The sequence below is a fragment of the Neomonachus schauinslandi genome, chromosome 7 (assembly GCF_002201575.2).
Source record: "Neomonachus schauinslandi chromosome 7, ASM220157v2, whole genome shotgun sequence".
In the NCBI taxonomy this organism is placed as follows: domain Eukaryota; kingdom Metazoa; phylum Chordata; class Mammalia; order Carnivora; family Phocidae; genus Neomonachus; species Neomonachus schauinslandi.
In genome coordinates this window covers 20,495,903-20,511,602 of record NC_058409.1, presented here as the reverse complement: position 1 = coordinate 20,511,602, position 15,700 = coordinate 20,495,903, and the positions used below count along the sequence as shown (strand labels likewise).

The 15,700-nt window shown below is 37.6% G+C and overlaps 1 protein-coding gene across 1 annotated transcript in view; it reads left to right on the top strand.

Moving 5' to 3' along the window:
• Nucleotides 1-15,700, top strand: part of FBN2 (fibrillin 2) — a 248,470-nt gene that overhangs the window by 150,613 nt on the left and 82,157 nt on the right. The window contains 5 exon segments of the mRNA XM_021701751.1: nt 611-664; nt 2,279-2,404; nt 5,471-5,553; nt 5,555-5,597; nt 10,273-10,392. Of these exon segments, the coding sequence (XP_021557426.1) occupies nt 611-664; nt 2,279-2,404; nt 5,471-5,553; nt 5,555-5,597; nt 10,273-10,392 (426 nt within the window).

Here is a 15,700-nt window from a genome sequence, read left to right as displayed (position 1 = left end):
TACATCATTAGTTTTTGATGTAGTGTTCCATGATTCATTGTTTGTGTATAACACCCAGTGCTCCATGCAGAACATGCCCTCTTTAATACCCATCATCGGGCTAACCCATCCTCCCAACCCCCTCCCCTCTAGAACCCTCAGTTTGTTTCTCAGAGTCCACAGTCTCTCATGGTTCGTCTCCCCCACCGATTTCCCCCCCTTCATTTTTCCCTTCCTACTATCTTCTTTGTTTTTTTTTTAACATATAATGTATTATTTGTTTCAGAGGTGTACAGGTCTGTGATTCAACAGACTTATTTACACAATTCACAGTGCTCACCATAGCACATACCCTCCCCAATGTAGAAAATATTTGTAACATTTATCAATATGTTAACTATATTCAGTGATAATCACTAGTGATTTTTTAATTTTTTTATGCTTATCTGTGATTTTGGAATTGTTACAATAATTATGTGCTGGAAAATAGTAATTATTTTTTCATTTTAAAAATTACTGCCAGTAATTTTTCTTCATGGTACTTTTTGGAGTGATGTAAGTGATTCGTGTATGGAGAGGTAGAGTTCGAAGTTTTTAATTTATGTGTTTGGTTTTTTTTTTAATCTTCTAGCTGAATTCCATGGTCTTTGTAGTAGTGGAGTAGGGATCACTGTGGATGGAAGAGGTAACTCTATTCAATTCTCACTCTTATAGTAATTATGTAATTGATAGCTTTATGATTAGAACATGAATATGAATGTATTTAGTATTTTAAAAATATATCAGTGTAAAATAAGATAAACTATCTCTTAGAATAGTGGTTATAAGATAGGTTTATTAAGTGGTATGTAGATGCACATTTTTCATAATAGATAAATATTTATCTGTTAAATATATATTGTTGAAAATGTCCCTAACAAACTACACCCATAATTTTGTGGGTACTATTGCTTAAGAAGAGACTGAAGTTGGTATTTAGGTTTAAAGAAAATGAGTCATTTTAAAGAAAAATATTAAATAATGGTGCTGACATGATTAAAAAAAACTTTAAGAGATACTTGATATGGATTATGTTTGGGATTTACTACCCTAAAAATAAGTTGTTAAGATTATTTATGCCTAAAAATACTGAAATGTTTCTAAATTTAGCTAAGGTAGTGAAATTCATTGACATTTTCCTATTTTAAACTTAGTAATATGATTCACAAAATTCAACTATGAAACCTTGAATAGTAAATAAATATGTGTTTATAACTTTAAAGTTCTTTTACTGTATGTAAAAGTTTACTCTAAGTTCTTTTCTATATGTATAGTATATACATATAGTTTCTTTTGTGTTTTTTTTTAAACTGTAAGTTACTGTTAGTCTTCACTTTACATATATTTTCTTCTCCTTTTGTGTTTGAGAAGATTTTAGACACATTATAGATTAGTCAATGGCAGTATTGCATCTTTGTGATAAACATCAAAAACCAGAGTAAATAAACTTTTACAAGGATCTTTCTCCCAAAACTGAAAAAGCCAACATTTCTGGAGTATGTTAAGGTCTCCCAAATTCTAGAACACAATCGTTAGGATTAAAATTTGAGCATAGTGACCAAAATTTGACTTTGTGACTCTTTCTCATTCCCTCTCAATATCGTCTCCCCAGCAGAGCCAGCCCCTTGTTGGAACTACTAGATTGCTCATATAAGTGCATCATTCCTCAAGTCTTACTGCCCATGGCTGACAGAGTAGTCCAGTTCGTGGCTTACTGTAAAACATTGTGTTCTCAAGCATCCACATTTGAACTATCCTCTCCATTAATTTCAACTTATTAATAATAAGAAACATTTATTAAATATCATATTACTTAGCTGACTGTAAAAAATGATAATAAAATAGAAATATTCTATGCCTTTGGGGACCATAAAATTATATAGGTCACCCTAGTAAATGTTTGTCTTTTAATTAGATGGTTATAATACATATCCAGTTAAGTTTTCTTTTGGATTTTGAGCCAACAGCCTATAATTTTCTTTATTAATTTTATCATAAATATAGGTGCATTACATGGGTTAGTCTTTTGAATTTCTGCCAATTCCCTTCATTTTTCTTTTAACTTACCAAGAATTGTCCTGTATCCCTCAATTTTATCCTCTTATTCCTTATTTTCATTTCCTTTCCCTTTCTGAAAGACATGCAGATTGTGGGTTTGCAGAGTTAAACACTTCATATGTTGAATGGTCTTTATTAGGCCTACGTGTATCAACAAACAATAAAATGTCTGTGAGCATTAAACTTTCAACATTTAATGCAGATATCAATGAATGTGCTTTGGATCCTGATATATGTGCCAATGGAATTTGTGAAAATTTACGTGGTAGTTACCGTTGTAATTGCAACAGTGGCTATGAACCAGATTCTTCTGGAAGAAACTGTATTGGTAAGTTGCTATATTTATACAAGAGTCTTGTGTATAGTTTAATTTCATGGATTATAAGAGAATTGAAATACAAATAAGTGACTAAATCTGCAGATCTTACAGTTTCTCTTGTTTCCTTCTTAGTACCAAGAGATAAAAATATTGGAATCCACCCAATTCTGTTACACAGTAACAAAATTTTTAGTGGCATAACTTAGTATTTAAATCTTTCTTTTCCCAAATGAATGGATGCATACCCAGTTATTGGCCTGTTGTATTTCTGCATGTATCTTAATCCTGTAATTATTCACTAAGAAATGGACTTCAGAGTTAACAGGGCAGTATGGATAATAATAAGTTAAGAAAATAAAGCATTACAGGTTGAGAAAACTTTGACTTACAAGGAAACAACTAGGTGCTACAACTTATCCAAACATGATTACTGAGATTGGTTTTTCTTTTTGTAATTTATAAGAGAATGTTTGTAAAATTCAAGTACATAGTTCATATATTCAGGAATTTGTGAAGAATTTAGACTTTCTCATAGAGTACTTGAGTCCACTTTTATAAAATGAATGTGTTTAATCCATCATATGTAATAATTGTTACATCTAACCATTGATGACTCTTACATCCAAGTCTTGATGATTATAATTAGAAAGAAATACCTTTTTCTGCACTTGTGGTACTAGCTTTTATTATTGAATATATTCATATGATCTTGAGTTGAAGACATATATACAGATAGATGCATAAAGCTGTATTAAATGTTATGTACTTATAATAGATTTTGATACTCACAGGGAAAGATTATTGAAATTCATAAAAATATGTAAACCAGTTAGCTTATATTTACCAGAAGCAAAGTGGCTTCCAGCATAATTCCCAAATGCAGTTGAGCACACGAGCACCCTACCGAAAACAGGGAGATTCAGTGAGCATTTATACACTGAACACGGTTCGTGGTGCTCCTTCACTTTTTAAAGTAGGTATATGCACAATTTTGATAAGAGTTAAAACTACATTTTAGGGCGCCTGGGTGGCTCAGTTGGTTGAGCGACTGCCTTCAGCTCAGGTCATGATCCCGGAGTCCCGGGATCGAGTCCCGCATCGGGCTCCCTGCTCAGCGGGAGTCTGCTTCTCCCTCTGACCCTCCCCCCTCTCATGTGCTCTCTCTCTCTCTCATTCTCTCTGTCTCAAATAAATAAATAAAATCTTTAAAAAAAAAAAAAGAGTTGAAACTACATTTTAAAATAAAAATGAAGCCAAATTTCAGTTTTAGTTGGCTAAGGTTGCCGTCACAAAGTACCAAAATTTGAGTTGCTTAAAGCAACAGAAATGTCTTGTCTCACAGTTTGGGAAGCCAGAAGTCTAAAATCAAGGTGTCCCAAGGGCTGTGCTCTCCTGATGGCTCTGGGGGAGGATCCCTCCTTCCCTCTTCCAGCCTCTGGTGTTTGCCTGCAATCCTGATGTTCCTTGGCTTGTAGATGCATTACTTTGGTCACATGACCATCTTTTCCCTCTGTATTTTCACATCATCTTCCTGCTGTGTCTCATATCATTTCCCCTTTTTTATGGACAGCAGTCATATGGGATTACAGCTTACCCTAACGATCTCATTTTAACTTAATTACTTCTAAAATGTTCCTGTTTCCCAATAATGTCACATTATGACTTCAACATAACTTTTTTTGATGGACACATTTTAAACCATAGCACGGACTAGTGGGATATTTTTTGGTGGGTAAATAAATACCCCATAGCATGGCCTAGCGGGTAAATAACTGCACTTAATGCAGCAGACAATCATGGGGAAGTTTATGGTAATGTTTAAAATATAAGGTTAGTTTTTAAAAATCAAGATTCAGCATTGGAGCAAAAACATAACACCCAAAGGGGAAAAAATCAGATAAAACACAAAAAATAATATATATCAGAGCTGATGGAATCAAGACAAATATTTTTCTAATCTCTGTTTTCCAAATTTTCACAACACACATTGTGCATATTGTTTGGGGTAAGGTACAATTGTTATTTGCAAGACTAAAATTGTAAGTTGAAGGAACTATTCTCTCCAAACTGCAGTTTTTATTTCTTTCTGTTATTAGCTACATTTGCAAAAATGAGTGTGGATAAGAAGATAAAACTGTGTGAGCTTCTTAAACCTAAGCTGTAGATGATATTTTCTAGGCTGTTCTAGACTGCTAAAGGAATATTCAAAATAGATCATTAATTCCCCATTAATAATGAATAGTTCTGAGATAAAATAATGGAAAAAGAGTAGTAAACACCTTTTGTTTAACTGCCATTTAATGCATTTTTATTACAATTTTATTTTTTTAAAGTGTCATTTGATTTTTTTTTTAGATTTTATTTATTCATTTGAGACACAGAGATAGAGAGAGAGAGAAAGAGAGAGAGAGAGCATGAGCAGGGGGAGAGGCAGAGGGAGAGGGAGAAGCAGGCTCCCCACTGAGCCGGGAGCCCGATGTGGGGCTCGATCCCAGGACCCTGGGATCATGACCTGAGCCGAAGGCAGATGCTTAACGACTGAGCCACCCAGGCGCCCCTTTTATTACAATTTTAATCAGAAAAAAGCTACCAGTATAGGAATGTTCCATATGAGTAAAACGAAATATATTTTGCTTAAGATCAAGGAATGTGCTTTGGGCATAAAAAGACTAAGAGTGGTGGGGGCATGGGTGAGATAGGCAAAGTGGATTAAGAAGTGCCAACTTCCAGTTATAAAATAAATAAGTCATGGAGATGAAAAGTACAGCATAGGGAATACAGGCAATATGGTCAATATTGTAAAAACTCTATATGGCGATGGACAGATAATTCCTACACTTACCATGGTGAGCATTGCACAATGTATATAAATATTGAATCACTATGTTGTAGACCTGAAACTCTTCTAATATTGTATGTCAGCTATACTTGAACTAAAAATATATTAATTTTTTTAAAGGAGAGATGAAATCAAGGAGGGGATAAGGGAAAAAACAAATGAAAATAAAAACTGGTTGGTCACTGGGCTGTTCATTTCACTGTGCGTATCCCCTATCTTCCGATGTTTGCTTTCAGACATTGATGAGTGCTTGGTCAACAGACTGCTCTGTGACAATGGCCTGTGCAGAAACACTCCTGGGAGTTACAGCTGCACGTGCCCCCCCCGGGTACGTGTTCAGGACTGAGACGGAGACGTGTGAAGGTAAGAGCCACCTTCCTTGCCTTACGTGTGTGTAGTAAGTACCTGGATAGACACAGATGTTCACCAAGTACATGGATGAAACAAGATAATAAACAGAGTATTGTCTGAATATTTTTTAAATGTAATCATGTCTTTCAGCTCATCTGCCAGTTTTAGAAATAGCATGTACTGGGGCTCCTGGCTGGCTCGATAGGTAGGGCTTGTGTCTCTTGACTCGGGGTCATGAGTTTGAGCCCCGTGTTGCATGTACATATTACTGAAATAAACAAACAAACAAATAAAAGATTCTTTTTAAAGAAAGAAAGAAATAGCCTGTACCTAACCCAGTTTACAAATCTATCAGTTTTGTTCCATTCAGATAAAATCTCAACAAACACTTTGAAGTTTGTAGGGGGGGGAGAAGTGAAAAGAGCCAGTGTGTTTTACTTGCTGAAATAAAATAATCAGATTTTTGTTTGTTTTCTTTTCCCCTTTTAAGAACTACGGTGACACATTCACACCGGCCTTGGGGAACCTGAATCATAATGGCAAAGTCAGCCCTGAGGCATTTTATTTACGACATGATTGATAATACCTCAGAGATTGGCCCAGAAAATATTTGGGGCCTGAGTAAAAATGGCCACCTTACATAAACTTATAGTCTAAGAAAGTTGTCCTTTCTATGTGATGATTTAAAAGTCTATCGTTTGGGTTTCTAGATCATAAATCACTGTTTAAAAACTTCCTCATTTTCTTCTAACTACATTTCTATACAGGGGACGTTATGTGGGTGACTTACAGGACAAAAGGCCTCATTTCCGCTGAGATACCAGCTAAGCAAGCAGCGCATTCAATTAGGTTTTTGTTTCTTGATCAAAGAACTGTGTATTTCAGAATAATCTGTTGTATGACTACTAATCATTGTTCTTTTTAAGTCTCACTGTGTGGGCCTGTGGAAATGTCTGATGACATTCTCGAATCCAGAAACTGCTGCCAAAGTCACTTAAAAAAAAAAAAAAAACAGATTTCATCCTTAATTATTTTGAACAGACCTTTCCTTATCTGTTAAAGTATTTCTTAGTGACTCTGTAGCCAAGAAAACAGCAATAGTAATATGATGCAAAAAGATGTTAACATTCTCTCCTTGTCTTATTGTTTCATTTCAAAGCATTCTTATGAACAGAGACAAGTTAGGACTTGAACAAGAGGCCGGAACACAGATGACTCAGCTGAAGTCAATGAAATGCAATTACAAAGTGCAATTCTAAGTTTGGATTGAATTGGAGGGGGCCATTGAAAAACAGTAATTAGCCTGGAAAACAGAAAAAAAATAAGAAAAGAGAACCTCAGTATAAAATGCACTTTCTCTAAACTTAGTCCTGGTAACTGTCCTTTTGGGGAGCTCCTCCCAAGAAGAGTACTCACTCCAATCCTAGTTAAAGTACTTGAAGACTCATCCTCTCCGTATTTGAGCATTTCTTTTCAAAACTTAACAGTTTTGAAGATCTTCCTGTCAGATAGAAAAGCTGTCTTTTCAGAGTAGCTCAGGCTTTGCCAGTACACTCACCTAGAATGTTTCCTAGCACCCATTCCCACCCCCTCTGACACCTGTCATCCTTTAGAATTGCTCTGAGACATGTACTTGGTAAAATAAATATTCAGCCATATATCCTCCATACATTTTTCTGGAGGATGGGAGAAGGGATTTCAAGGGTTGTGGTTTTTTTCTTTATTCCTGACTTTCTGCACTTCCTTCCCACTGCCGTTTATCAGTTTTATCTATTGTGTTTTTGAGGATAACCTTCTGTTAAATATCAAGAAGCACTGAAAGCAAGAGCACCCCTTAGGATACCTTCTTGGTTTACCTGGGAAGCTGATGAACTCATTTCCCTGCCACAGTCACAATACTCTTTGGTGCTATTGAGAGAAGCACATGATGGGGAAAACTAAACTGTCTTTGAATCAGTTTGGTCCAAGTTCTGTTTGTATGCTTAATTGTCAGTGATATTTATGGCATACTCCCACCATTTTAACAGGTAAAATGGAGTTCGAAGGGTACTAAGAGCCCAAATACCAAAACATAAATCAAAGGCAGGGACTCGCCTGCCCATAGGAATAATTGAAGAGTAGGAGCGAATGATGTTTATAATAGAATGTTGGATGATTACATACACATGAGGGACATTAATACCAAATCAGGCAACAGCGTTGGTTAGAATGAGTGCCCTTTATTTTTGTCCAGTGGATAATTGTTCCTGATAAACCTAAGCCTTTTCTTTAATATGAAATATATATCTGTCATTCCTAAGAAAGAAGTTCATGTTATGTAAATAAAAGAGAAATGACAGAGAACTATTTTGGCTCTAGCCTTATGACATTGGTGGAAATAAAAATGATTTATTGTGAGAAACCTAACCAAATAACTTATTTCTCACTTTCTTCCCACTGCTAAGTCATTTGCATTTTATTAAGTGGTTTAAAAAAAAAAAAAAAACAAGACTTGAAGGCCATGAATCTCTTTTTCCCTTGGGTCTTCTTATTTCTGCCATTGCATTCACACAGTAAATGCGTCTGCCCGAAGCACTTCTCTTTTTCTCTGTTCTTTCTAAACTAATTTCCAAAGACGAGGCAGGGAATTATTAGCAGATTCACTGGAGACTCTAGCTTTCTCTGTATATATTTACTACAATCACTAATTTTGCTTGTCATTTATGTTTTCAACAGGCTATTTTAAATACATAATAAATAGCAGTAATAATAAAGATCCTCTGATGTTTCAGACTGAAGTTACAAAAAATTTATTTTACTTTTTTTTGTTTAAGCTCTGTGAGTCTGTGAAAGTTAACATTTTTACAGCAAGCACTGTGGTTTAGATTGTGTTTCCAGTGACATAACTAGTTAAATGTAAACCAGATGTGCTTTGAAGTTTATTTCCAGGAATGTACAGTGAACTGTTTCAATTCCTGGTTCCATGACATTTGTAACATAAAAACATTGTATTTAAAGAAAAATTAAACAGTTGATATTTGTAGCTGTCATTGCATGTGTTTATAGTTTTAGAGTTCATAACTGCTTAATTTAGAATAGGAATTTAGAAATACATGATACTGACATTTTGCTTTTTGGAGAGCTTCTTACAAATGAAATTAATAGGTGAGTTATATATAATTTGTCCTCAGATTAGGTATCTCCTCCTTTTTTTTGTTTTTGGCTGTCTGATTCCCTTTTTACATTGTGTTTTTACTAAAAGAATTTCAGTACTCTGGAATAGATGTTTTCTTTCCAAATCTGTGCTGTATTTATAAAACCTGCTCTTGTATTTTTCCTTTAGGAGGATTTCTTGGTACAAAAAACCTGAAGAAAAAAGATGCATTCATGTTTCCTCAATTTCTACTTCAAGAATTAAATTAGTACCTGTGTACTACTTTAGTAATTTTGAAGTAGCAAAGTACATACCTGTTTTCCATATTGATTTTTAAATTTGCATTTCAAGTCCACAGACTTGCAAATCAGTAGTGAGCCCTGCCTTTTCAAGACCAGTTTGGTTTATATTTTACTTGAGATGTTCAGGAGTAAGCACTGCAGCCTTTTAGTTATTTTCATGTTTTCCTCAATATAGTATTTGATATTTAATTCAAAGAGGTGTTTAGAAAAAAGTGCTGTGGTGAGCTCAGAAACCTTGTGTTCAGCAGCAACAAAAAATGTCTTGAGGTATGCTGACCTGTTTCACATAGTTAACCAAGTACAAAGAGAAATCTGTGCGTCCCTTCTTTAAATTGAGTGGTCGAATTTATACTGAGAGTCAGTTTTGGATACTGGTTCTATTACTTGGACTAAGCCTGTATTTATTTTTAATTAACTCCTGTTAAACTAATTCTCTTGGCTTGAGATTTGCTTTAGTTACCGCCTGAGAACATGGGCGTGCTCTGGTTACTTCTGACCCTCAGTAGCAATTGTTTAGATTATGTGGTCTAATTTGATTAAGGACTCAGAGCAGATTAATGATAGTAAAGGTCTGTTTTAAGCATTTGAAAGTTTTTCCTCTTTTTCTATTTTACCAAAATCAATTGTGCTTTAACAGACTCTCTACACCATGCATCTAAATGTGAACAGGCTGAGGAGAGAGGCAGGTAGAGGGGCCTGGAAGAGAATGCTCTACTCAGTATTAAAGCTTCATCCCTGATTTCCTGACTTGTACCCAGGAGTTTGGAATGAAAGCCAGCATTGTGATATATTGTCTCTAATACAGGCTTTATGTTTCTTCTAAAACCTCCCAGAGCCACAGATGACAGAAACAGTCAACATTTGTTTGTGCACAGCATATTGTACCCGGGAATATATATGTTGCTTTCCATGTATTCAGAATTCAGATTTCCCACAGGGCAATTATATCTTATTGTGGGGGAAATCAATCCAATTTCTGTAAAGTGGTAGTGAAATAGTGACGAGTAACACACTAACCCCTTTCGCAATATTGGGCTGATTCCTACAGTCCTCCTGAGCCCCTAGCCATGTCTGTGTATCCACACTGTAAACTTCAACGTCTCCATTCCCCATTCACTTTGTGCCTCATAGATCCATATTAAAATTGCAAGAGCCAAGTTTACCAGACATTCTGGCATAGCATGGCTTGTTGGAATAATATTTTCCAGAACACATGGCAGTTCTAACAGAATCTTTTCCTTCTGGATTGTAGACATAAATGAATGTGAAAGCAACCCATGTGTCAATGGGGCCTGCAGGAACAACCTTGGATCTTTCAATTGTGAATGTTCTCCTGGCAGCAAACTCAGCTCAACAGGATTGATCTGTATTGGTAAGATGCATGCATGGCACTGGTGTTTGAGTTTCACTGCCAACCTAAGCGGAGACCGCAGGCCTTACCGTGGATGAGAACAGAACATGATCACAGGAAGCTAGTAATTAGGAGTTGCTTTAATTGTTTACTCTCATTATCGAGATAGGAGTAAAACATGATAGCGTAAACAGGCAGGCTCTTGAATGTTGTTAGCTTCTAAGAAGCGTTCCTTTCATATGAGTAGACAGATTATGCTGTAAGTTACAAGGATTTGCATGCCACACACATACTTATGTTTGCTACCCTGGGAATGCCTTAGGTACCGATACAATCAGGTCCCCGCTGCATACTTTTTATGACAAGCTTCAAAGCAAAAATGTGATAGAGTTTGGACTCGTTAACAGCACAAGAATTTGAGGATTTTAAACTTTAAACAAGTAGAAGGAGTTTATTATTTTTTCATTGCACCCATCAGTCATAAATGTATAGGCCCAAGGAAGAGAAGAGAACTATTTTCTTGCTTTCGGAAAGATTCTAAAACTTCCGGACTGACATCTCTTTATCCGTCTGAAAACATTTAAGGTCAGGTTGTGATAATAATGGTAGGACATGTATAAGATGGTCTGATCTATTGCTGTAAGAAGCGATTCAGTACATGCAAGGAGAAGACCTGGACCACTCATTTTGTCCTGCCTCTCGTGTCTGTGGCCCCCTTGGCCAGGATCAGGACAGTTCATGTTTGCGCAAGACAATTGTGTTTTCGGTATAACATCTGATGCTAACAGTGTTTAGCTGGATGGTAGAGGACCTGTTTGTTACATGAAGGGAAATGACCAGGTACAAACTTACCAGTGAAAACCTGCCCTTTGAAAATGCCAGCTCCTCATCTCTCAGTGAGGTGCAGCTGGTGAAATTTGAGCCTTGCTCAGCTCTCCATATTAGGAAATAGACTGCCATCTGCCTGGGGCATTACTTTTTTTCTTATAGAATTCCACTGGGGGAAGGGCAGAGGTTGGATCAGGTGAGGCAAAAATTTTTTTTTTTTTTAAAGATTTTATTTATTTATTTGAGACAGAGAGAATGAGAGACAGAGAGCATGAGAGGGGGGAGGGTCAGAGAGAGAGGCAGACTCCCTGCTGAGCAGGGACCCCGATGCGGGACTCGATCCCGGGACTCCAGGATCATGACCTGAGCCGAAGGCAGTCGCTTAACCAACTGAGCCACCCAGCCGCCCGAGGCAAAAATATTTTTGCTAGGCCGCAATTGCCAAATGAGATAGAGTCATTTTATTGTGCAAAGGAAATGAACTCAGCATTAATTAATGTCAATTAATTGTCAATGTCAATTAATTAATGTCTCAGAAAATTAAACCTATATGCCACTTGGGCATCAGAGGTATCTTAGTTTTTGCTTCATCCTAAAGACTTTTATTATTTTGGTCTTTTATCTTGTATTTATTAATGGAAAAAGAACAGAGACTTTTTACTACCAGGTCATTATGTTGGGCAACTAAACACCACCGTATTTTTCTCAGCAGTGTGTTATGAGTTTTTATTGGCTGTGATCAAATTTGAATATCCCAGCCTAGAGCTGCTCAGAAAGAAATTTACTTAATATTTTAAAATTTTAGACATTCTGGGGCACCTGGGTGGCTCAGTCGTTAAGCGTCTGCCTTCGGCTCAGGTCATGATCCCCGGGTCCTGGGATTGAGCCCTGTTATCGGGCTCCCTGCTCCGTGGGAAGCCTGCTTCTCCCTCTGACCCTCCTCCCTCTCATGCTCTCTGTCTCTCATTCTCTCTCTCGCAAATAAATAAAATCTTAAAAAAAAAAAAAATAAAATAAAAATAAATAGCCACCATCATTTTAATTATAAAAGCTGACTGAAACTTGTATAAAAAAGTAAAGCTGAGGTACCTGGGTGGCTCAGTCGTTAAGCGTCTGCCTTCGGCTCAGGTCATGATCTCAGGCTCCTGGGATCGAGCCCCGCAACGGGCTCCCTGCTCGGCGGGAAGCCTGCTTCTCCCTCTCCCGCTCCCCCTGCTTGTGTTCCCTCTCTCGCTGTCTCTCTCTCTGTCAAATAGATAAAATCTTTAAAAAAAAATTTTAGACATCATTTTATCTTTTTTTCACTGGAAACAGAATTCTAACTTTAAAGAAGAAATAGATCGTGAAACATACACAGGAAAAACTACAAAATTTTTTAATAGGACTGACAGTGGTTCTAATTGGTGATCAGCCTGCAAACTGCTCTTTCCTAGGAGCCAAGTGTCTATATTAAGAACTGAATAAGAATTCCCCAGTGTGATTAAAATTAGTTAAAGCATATAGGAACTAGATAGACACTTAGAATGTTTAGAGATTTAGAATATATTGTGTAAACTCCCTAAATATAAATTAATCTTAAACTGTTCTATAAATGGCTCACAAAGACTATTGTATTTTGGTTGAAAATTATTAAATATAATAGAACAATACCTTTGATTAATCTTTCCTGCATAACATTGCTCAACATCCGATGGCTCCCTGTAATCCAAACCAATTTCCCTCGTCTTTGTCTTGGGTCTGCATGCTGTCCTCAGATTCCATGGACATGACAAGGACAGTAGCCTCCATGGTGTCAATACAGTGGTCCTTCCTTCTTTCTTACCTTCACTGTTAGCAGTGCTTTTCGCTCACCCCTTCTCAAGAAGTTTTCCATTTCTGGTCTTATCTTTTCACTTTTCTGGCCCCTTTTTCTCAGTTTCCTTTGTTATGTCTTCCATATCCTCCTGCCCTCCAGCTTGAGGTGTCTCCCTGGTCAGCCCTGAACCTCTTGGCTTCTCTGTCTACACTCACGCTTAGATGGCCTCTCCATTGACCCTCAAATGTATCTGTCATTCCTAAACATCCCCACTGATTCCAGACTTGTATTTCCAACTGTCTGCACACTATCTCCATTTGGATGTCCAATGGATACTTCAAATTTAGCATGGCCAAAACACAGTTGCTATCTTTTGGCTTGAACCTGTGTCTCCCAGAATTGTTTCTGTCTTGGCAAATGGAAATTCCATTTTTCCAATCAGCAGCCCCCAAATCCTTGGAGTTATCTTTGATGTCTTTCTTTCAAACACCACATTGAATCCATGAGCAATTCCTGTTGATTGTACTTGACATTTATGCATATTCCAGTCGCTTCTCACCACCACTGCCCCCCAATCCAAGCCACCAATATTTCTCTTCTTGATTATTACTGTAGCCTCTGTCTTATCTTTGTTTTCTCGCTATTTGCCACCCTATAGCCTTCACTCAGAGGTCACACTGTAAGTGAGAACTTCTCTGACTACCCTAGATAAGAACAGTCTTTTTCCAATCAAGACTGCTTAGCCTGCTTTATTTTTTTCAGAGTTCTTAACCAGCCCCTGACCCCACAGCTATATAACTACATCTGGTGTGTGTGTGTCTGTACACACACAGAAAACCAATCAGAGCGAGAGAGATGAATATGTGTATATGTGCACTTTGCGTCAGTGCGTTTTGTAACTTCTAAGTGTTGGTACCCTACCAGCCAGAAGAAGCATGAGGTTACAAAGTGGAGGCTCTGAAATCAGGATATGCGGCTTTGATGTGTGATGGGGACACTGGACTAGCTGGGTGACCTTGGGTAGACTAGTTGACCTCCGTGGGCCTCCATTTTCTCATCTGCAAATTATCCATACTTTAGAGGCTGTTTTAACAAGTAAGTAAACGAACATGTGAAAAGCCTATAAAAAGCCTGTAATTTGAGACCTGATAAAAATGGTCTGATGAGAAAGTCTTTTCCATTTGCACCTGTTTTCACCCAAACTGAATCTCAAAGCAGAAGAAAGCAAAGTGAGCATCCAGCTCTTCTCCACGGTTTTGCCCCATCGTTTGTGTGTGTGTGTGTGTGTGTCCAGTCAGGGACGCTGTTGTCTTGTTCTGGGCTCTGTCCCCGAGGCCTCGGCTGCAGGGCACTTCCTCCTACCTGCTCGTGTCCAGGAGGGAATCAGAAACCACAGCTTCTTCCTTCCTGGTGCTGACGATTTCATTGTAATTCTCTTTCTCTGTTTCCCCTTATGCTTTGTGTTTACTGCCGAAATTGGCAGTGAAACTTCAGCCATATTATTAAGTGAATTTTAAAGTAAATACTATAGGAAGATACTTTCTCTTTATTGTGCTCCAAGGCTGTGAGCCGCAATATGCTGTTAAGTTTTTGGTCAAGCTGTTGTACACACCACCTGCATAGCATTCACCTGAGGAGTTTGTCAGATGTAGGCTCCCGGGCCGCACACCTGCGCACTTGTGAACCTGAGTTTTGACAGGAACGTTGGAGGGGTGCCTGGGTGGCTCAGATGGTTGGGCATCTGCCTTCGGCTCAGGTCATGACAGGAACCTTGGTAATGTTATGCACCCTAAACTGGGAGCCACAGTACCGCAAGGAGGACTTCGGGAATGATTTCTTTTACCCGACTTGCACTGGCCCTGTCCACTTGGACTGCATGCCTTGTGACCATTCCAAAGCCCGCTATGCCGCAGTCACAGAAGGGGGATCCTAACTTACATGTGATACGGAGACAGACCAAAATGTACAAGTAGTTAGCGCTAGGTGGTTGGATACACATCCTTTTTTTTTTTTTCTTTTTTAACAGAATGACAATTTTATTCCATGTTGTGTAGCTTCTGGAAAACTCTATTATATGTACACTTGTGAAAAAATGAGAGTGGAAAAAGGCAAATAATGTCTTAGCATTATTAAGAAAATATTCTTTTTTTCTATAGGAATCAAAATGTTCTTTAATTAGACACACGTCCTTTTTATATTATCTCTCCCATTTCTTCACACAGTTTACCATAAGCATGTATTCCTTTCTGAACTAGAGACAAACTCACACATACATCATCGGGCAAACACCTGAAAGAAAATCCGTCACTCGCTAGCCCTGGTGTGTCTTAGTGGTGGTTTTATAGGTGATGTTTCTTTTCTTCATATTGTTGATTTTTTGGTAAATTATTCATCAAATAATCATCTTCAGTTAGAGAAATGCTGCTTTCTCTGTAATAGGACGTAAATTATGTGTGGTGTATTTGGTGGGGGACTACAAGAAAAGGAAATGATTTGGGCGCCTGGGTGGCTCAGTTGGTTAAGCGACTGCCTTCGGCTCAGGTCATGATCCTGGAGTCCCGGGATCGAGTCCCGCATCGGGCTCCCTGCTCAGCAGGGAGTCTGCTTCTCCCTCTGACCCTCCCCCCTCTCATGTGCTTGCTCTCTCTCATTCTCTCTCTCTCAAATAAATAAATAAAATCTTTAAAAAAAAAAAGAAAAGGAAAT